The 6,226-nt window shown below is 38.6% G+C and overlaps 1 protein-coding gene across 2 annotated transcripts; it reads left to right on the top strand.

Moving 5' to 3' along the window:
- The first annotated feature begins 519 nt into the window (after positions 1–519).
- LOC129273423 (aqualysin-1-like) lies at positions 520–5,692 on the top strand. Of its 2 annotated transcripts, none has more exons than XM_054910449.2 (9): positions 520–593; positions 995–1,105; positions 1,595–1,735; positions 2,235–2,364; positions 2,829–2,938; positions 3,675–3,816; positions 4,305–4,489; positions 4,847–5,018; positions 5,459–5,692. In XM_054910449.2, exons 2-9 carry the CDS (start codon positions 998–1,000, stop codon positions 5,596–5,598), a joined length of 1,128 nt encoding a protein of 375 aa, XP_054766424.1. In that variant the 5' UTR covers positions 520–593; positions 995–997; the 3' UTR covers positions 5,599–5,692. The 2 variants fall into 2 exon arrangements, with proteins under 2 accessions (XP_054766424.1, XP_063963785.1); XM_064107715.1 differs by having other exon boundaries at positions 551–626.
- The last annotated feature ends 534 nt before the right edge of the window (positions 5,693–6,226 follow it).

The following is a 6,226-nucleotide window of genomic DNA, read 5'->3' as shown; positions in this document are numbered from 1 at the left end:
CAATACCTTTAATCACTCATGATATTAACCGTTAACCAGTCGTTGTAGGAGCAATATCAGTGTCCATTCATTTGCAAAGTAAACAGTAACTGAGGGGGGGGGGCAATTATCAAAATCTTCAAAGGTACATTTAAGAATATTCACATTATAAAAATTACAAATATAAAGTATTCATAACCGACCGTACAGATGTGAGCTATGCTTTTAACTAATTACAAAGAATCGGAAAGCGAGAAAATGAAATAACAGCAAATAAAAATGCTATTTAAGATAAAACTGCAGATTCAAAAGAAACTTAAAATAAGTGTTACTAATGATTTTGTTGCTAGCTTCACATTCATGTGAAGAGATCAGTGCACAAGAGCTGGGTCTATCAATTAATATTTCACGTGCAATTGCACAAGGAAGACACCAGCTAATACCATAATCATCTTATTGATATCTGTATGTTCTTATGATAATCCTTTTATGACGTACACAACAGCTTTCCCGATAAGGCACCATTGATCTGGGGCATCTATATAAGACGATGGCAGTACATGGATCTAACATTGGTTCCAGTTTCCAGACCAGAGTACCATTAGACAACGATAGTGAGTTAATTCTCTTCGTTTGCCATATTGAAGGTTATTTTGAGGGATTTTCAATTTCACGTCACTTCCAAGCAGACAATAGGCCAACGTTCAAAGGAACGAGAGAATCAGCCTGTTTTTTTGTTTTTGGATGGTTGTCAATCATTTTTAACGAAAACTAATAGGAAAACTTCCAGGAAGGGATTAGTTTAATCAGCGATGCTTGATATCAACTCGTTGTAAAATAGAATTTATTTTCTGAAGATTTATAGCCTTTAATTTTCAAATCTATTTCAACAATCAAGTCTAATGCAAAACTATTTTCAGTGTGGAAATTCTTTGTCAGCATGATTTATTTTTATTTTCCACTTTCAATTAGTGCAGTAAATTCAAGATATTTTTTTCAACGTTTCTTCCATCAGACCATGCGTGGATTGATTGTATTTACCGCCCTTTTGGCTGTTGCCTATGGCATCGCTCCTCTTCAGCGTGCTAAGGAAAGCATCAAGGACAAGTACCTTGTCATGATCGATGTAAGTTTGCATTTTCCTTCTTATATTTTCTGTAGATGTTTCTAAATGTCTTCTAAAGATTTCAAATATCCCATAAGATCATTAATATTAAAAAAAAGAATAGTACGCTCTTAATATGTCGTCTCCAATATTCTATGACTAATTTTACAAATAAAATGTAATTTCAAAGTCAAATTTGCTTAAAATACAGTGCTTCATTAATTAATTACATTTTAAAATGAAATATCCAAGTTATATTTGATGACACCCTATGAGAATCCACAGTCGTGTCATCAATATCTTGTATACCAAATTTGAAGAACTTTGTTAGAACCTTCAATTGGCGTAGATTAGAGTATCAAATCTATTAATGGGGATGATCTGTTGTATCATCCCCCCATTATTTCAACATTACAAGTAGGCCTATTATGACTGTATATAGCAAAGCTGTGAATGATGTATGTGCACTTTCACATACTTCATTTTTAATGTATGCGAATATTATATTAGGACAACGTCGACGTGAGTGAGTTCGGTGCCCGTCTTTCTTCAGCTTTCTCAACCCGCCGTTTCAGGCTTGCCAAGATCCTCAAGACTTTCAAGAACATGCAGACCCTTTCCCTTGAGCTCAGCGAGGATGCCGTCGAGTTCGTAAGTATTATCTTAAACTTTAAAATTAACAATGCGATGTCCCTTACCAAATTAAGTTATCATGGCTCAGTCTTGGCTTGCAACATCGCTGCCAAAATTGCCTTTCAAGGGTACAATTTTAGTCCGATTTGAATTTGATTATTGAGTCACTGCTTCTCTTGACCAACAGGAATAACCTGGCAGTGATTTGTTCTTTTTGAAATCGAATACCAGTAAGCCTAACTTGTCCATACATTACCCTTCGCCAAATATCTGAACCATTAACAAAAAGTTAAACTCGTCATTCCAATAGATGGTACTTCGTTTTATTGTATCGGAAGTCTCAGTCTGTTCCGCATAATGTCCCTTCTCAAGTTTTGACCTCCAAAGAGGCAAATACCAAGAAACAACCGATGTCTACATGTAGAATTACTGCCCAATGCAATTCTAAAACCCAAATGATTGATAAAACTCTTTCATAAACCTTAAAAAAGAAACGAATCTTTGTATGATGTTACAGCTCCGCAGGTTTGATGGAGTAGTACACGTTGAGGAGGATGGTGTTGTCCGTACTCAGGCCGTCGCTTCATGGGGTCTTGACCGTATTGACCAGAGGAATCTTCCTCTTGATGGCTCCTTCAACCCAATGAGTAAGATTCAGACAAAAAATTACGATTAGTTTATTATTATTATTATCATATTTTTTTTTACTATCAGCTTCATATTTGACCATTATTTTAGGATATGAAGAGGTAAAGTGGACGTTTGGGTTAAGAAAACCAAGTACGCTAATAAAAGACTACTTTTCATACATACGGATCAATATAAGGATGTATACGATTTGATAAGCTTGAAACTTCCTTATTCCCAATTTCAAAATGTTATCATTATCCTTTAATTCCCTAAATAAAAATATCTAGAAAATAATGTACAGATCTTCCCCCGAATATATAATATCATTACTGAGACGAGGAAACTTACCATTAGGCCAGGGTTGCATTCATGCTCCATTGGCGGCAATACTTTGAAAATGATACGTGAGACAGACATAGATGCAAAATTTCAAGAGATAGTCAAGTTGACAAAATTAATGATCGCCTCGATTCATTTACAGACTCTGGTGCTGGTGTGAATGTGTACGTGATCGATACCGGTGTATGGCCCACTCACAACGACTTCGGAGGCCGTGCTGTCGCTGCTTACGATGCCATCGGCAACAACAACGTAAGTTCATTTCCTTGATGCAGTAATATTGTTCCTAGCTTCCATGACGCACTTGGAACATTTATCATGCAATTTAAATGAGGAGGAGCCGTGGTGTAGTGGTTCTGACTCTCGCCTTGTAAACAGAGGGTCGTGAGTTCGAATCCCACCGCGGTCTGGCGTCCTTTGGCAAGGCGTTAATCCACACTGTACTTTGGCAATCTCGACCCAGGTGCTAAATGCATGGGTACACGGTAGGATGTGAAGGTCATTGTAGCTTGTCCAGTACTGTGTGCGCCTCACTGGCGACTGACTGGAATACTCCCCAGGGAGTTGAGGATGTGCATACATTGTGTGCGGTAATGACTGATTGAATCCGATGACCGGGGTAATAATATATCTGCAAAGCGCATAGACACGTCGATCCGATGTATTAAGCGCTATATAAAAGCGGATTATTATTATATTATTATTAAAGGCGATATTTCCCATTGTGGCATTTTTCACAGGCTCCCCTGAAAGAATGGTTTGCAATTTCTTAAACTAGAGCTACATGGTTGGCAATATATACCAAAGTACCTAAATGGCACCAATGACGAAATCGCTCATCAGCCAAAGTGGTCGAAACGAATCCTATAACATGTGGGTTTTCGTCATTTCTGTTCTGGAAGTATTATGTAAGTAGGAATATGGTTTGTCAATGAGATCACATCAGACAGTATCAAAACTTTTGTTCTCCCCACGTGCAATCTTATAGGGAGTTGACTGCAACGGTCACGGTACCCACTGCGCAGGAACCGTTGCTGGAACCGACTACGGAGTCGCCAAGAGTTCCAACATCTACGGAATCCGTGTTCTTGGATGTCTTGGATCTGGATCAAACTCTGGAGTCATCGACGGTAATTCTATTACTACGTCATGATTAGGTCATGTTGGGGTGTGAAATTATTACAATGAACCATTAAACTTGTTTGGGTAAACTCCTTTCATATCCAATCTAGATATCAGCAATCATTATGAAAACAAAAGCTGAATACAGATTTGGTTGTCGACTGAATTATTTTTATAAATTCGTCAGAATCGCCACGAGAAATGGACTTGAAATCTGAAAAATAAATTCTAACCGAAATGGCATATTCCGAAGACGAAAATTTGTTTCGTAAGTCTGTTGAGCAAGTCTCTTCATGCAAGGTTTTGTTTGAGCAATGCCTTTACCTAATTGAAAAGAAACCTGTTTAAAACATTTAAAAATGCATGATTGATGTAGTTATTGAGCTATATCCTCTCGGGAACGTTGCACATAAGCCTGACCAATTTTATAAGTCGACCGAATGCCTGATATTTTTTTTTTATTTAACCTTTGGCATGTTTTTTACTGTCATTGCAGGAATGGACTATGTTGTCTCTAACGGTCGTCGTCCAGGAGTTGTCTCCATGTCTCTTGGAGGTGGTGCCTCCACCACCACTGATTCTGCTGTCAGGCGCATGTACGATGCTGGCTTCACTGTCTCCGTCGCCGCTGGTAACAGTGACGAGGATGCTTGCGGATCCTCCCCAGCCAGGTCTGGATATGTAAGTACTTAACAGATCATTGAAGAAGGGATTCTTTGTTCCATGTTTAGTATGCTTTCGGTCAGTCTTTTTTTGAGGATATCCTAGCTGTTTCATCTCGTTATTATCGAGGGTTAGAAATTGCTTCGCATAATTATTGTTTTTGTCAATTTAAAAAATGTCACCCTTTGGACTTTAGCCTGTAAGCTACCAGTGTATATTAAATCAAATATTATTCGAATTATATACTGATCATCTCCAGCATATCTATTGCTACCAGACAGTTTATAATAAATGCTGGCTTCAACGTAACCATTACGGAATAGTGCGAATGACGAAGTTTCTTTCAAGTAAACGTCTCACTGTTTTCAACTCTAGGCCGTGACCGTCGGTGCCACCGATGATACTGATGCCCGTGCCTACTTCTCCAACTATGGCTCCTGTCTCAACATCTTCGCCCCTGGAGTTGACATCACCTCTGCCTGGAAGGGATCTGACAGTGCCATCAGCACCATCAGTGGTACCTCCATGGCCTGCCCACACGTCTCAGGTAAGTCGACTGTCTGAATACGTTAAAAATCTATCATGTAAAGGACGAAGAAGCTTTTGTGTGGGGACCCTGAGATACCAAAGTATTCTGAAAGAGCACCACGGCAAATTAGTCATCATGGCCATTGAATAACAAAAACTCTAGCCCAATCATATATATTCCGTTTCTTTTCTGTTTTGGGAAGTGCTTTTAATTGCATACACTGATATGATTGAGAGACGAGGAAAATAACCGAAAAAGAGAAACTGAATTATGGGAAAGAGCAGAAGATGATTAATATTTCGACCTCACATCAACCCAGATAATTTTATCTGGAAATTATATTGTTTGAACAATTTGCCTCTTGAAGATTACTTTCTTTGGGTACTCTTTTCAATGAATATCCATTGCATAACATGATCACACCACTCATCTCCATTATGTTTTGGTATTTTTTTCAGGAGTTGCTGCTCTTGTCCTTGCCGCCAGCCCAAGCATGTCACCATCTTCTGTCTACAGTTCAATCCTCAACAGCGCCACCAGCGGTAAGGTTAGCAACAGGGGATGGCTTTCACCAAACCTTCTCCTCTACACCAACTAAACAACATGCATGGCTGACACAAAGTTTAGATTATGATTGAAGTAATTATTGCAGAGTATTATGACAGAATAGTTTAATAAAAAATGAATATAAAAAAAATCGCTTGCAAATTTGCTCGTTTCTTTTAAATTGTGGCACACAAAATCTGCTATGATAAATTCTGGCGTGTGAGTGTGGGGTATTATTATTCGATGTGTGTGTGATAAGAAGAGAAAGAGAGATCGAGCGATGGGTAGGAGAGGGAGAGATGGGAAGGAAAAAGAGCGATGGGTAGGAGAGAGATAGGGAGAATTCGGAGAAAGGGTAGGAGAGAGAGAGAGAGAGAGAGGGGGGTGCATGGCGTACAGAGAGAGATGGAAAGAGAGTGAAAGGTGGAGGCCTGGGGTGGGGGAGGAGAGCGGAAATGTGGGAGAGGGGGAGGGGTATACACAGAGAAAACGCTTCATACAATCTTTTGATATGTACAATGAAAAATTATCAGGTATTTATTCATAGGCTTACATCTTAAACAAAATATTGAAAAATATAAGCAGCAATGTTCAATATCTAACATTTATTGATTATAATCACAAATTTTACAACCAGGTTCAACTTTTAAAAAAGTGGAACATGGTTGTTAAAGGTCAAG

Source organism: Lytechinus pictus, chromosome 12 (assembly GCF_037042905.1).
Source record: "Lytechinus pictus isolate F3 Inbred chromosome 12, Lp3.0, whole genome shotgun sequence".
NCBI lineage: Eukaryota > Metazoa > Echinodermata > Echinoidea > Temnopleuroida > Toxopneustidae > Lytechinus > Lytechinus pictus.
The sequence above is the reverse complement of the archived record's forward strand: the minus strand, read 5'-3'. Positions and strand labels throughout refer to the sequence as shown.

Excerpts from the sequence above, each read along its gene's own strand:
- LOC129273423 (XM_054910449.2), top strand. The coding sequence starts at position 998 with ATGCGTGGATTGATTGTATTTACCGCCCTTTTGGCTGTTGCCTATGGC. Across the intron at positions 1,106-1,594 it reads AGTACCTTGTCATGATCGAT|GACAACGTCGACGTGAGTGA; the intron begins GTAAGTTTGCAT and ends ATATTATATTAG. Across the intron at positions 2,939-3,674 it reads ATGCCATCGGCAACAACAAC|GGAGTTGACTGCAACGGTCA; the intron begins GTAAGTTCATTT and ends GCAATCTTATAG.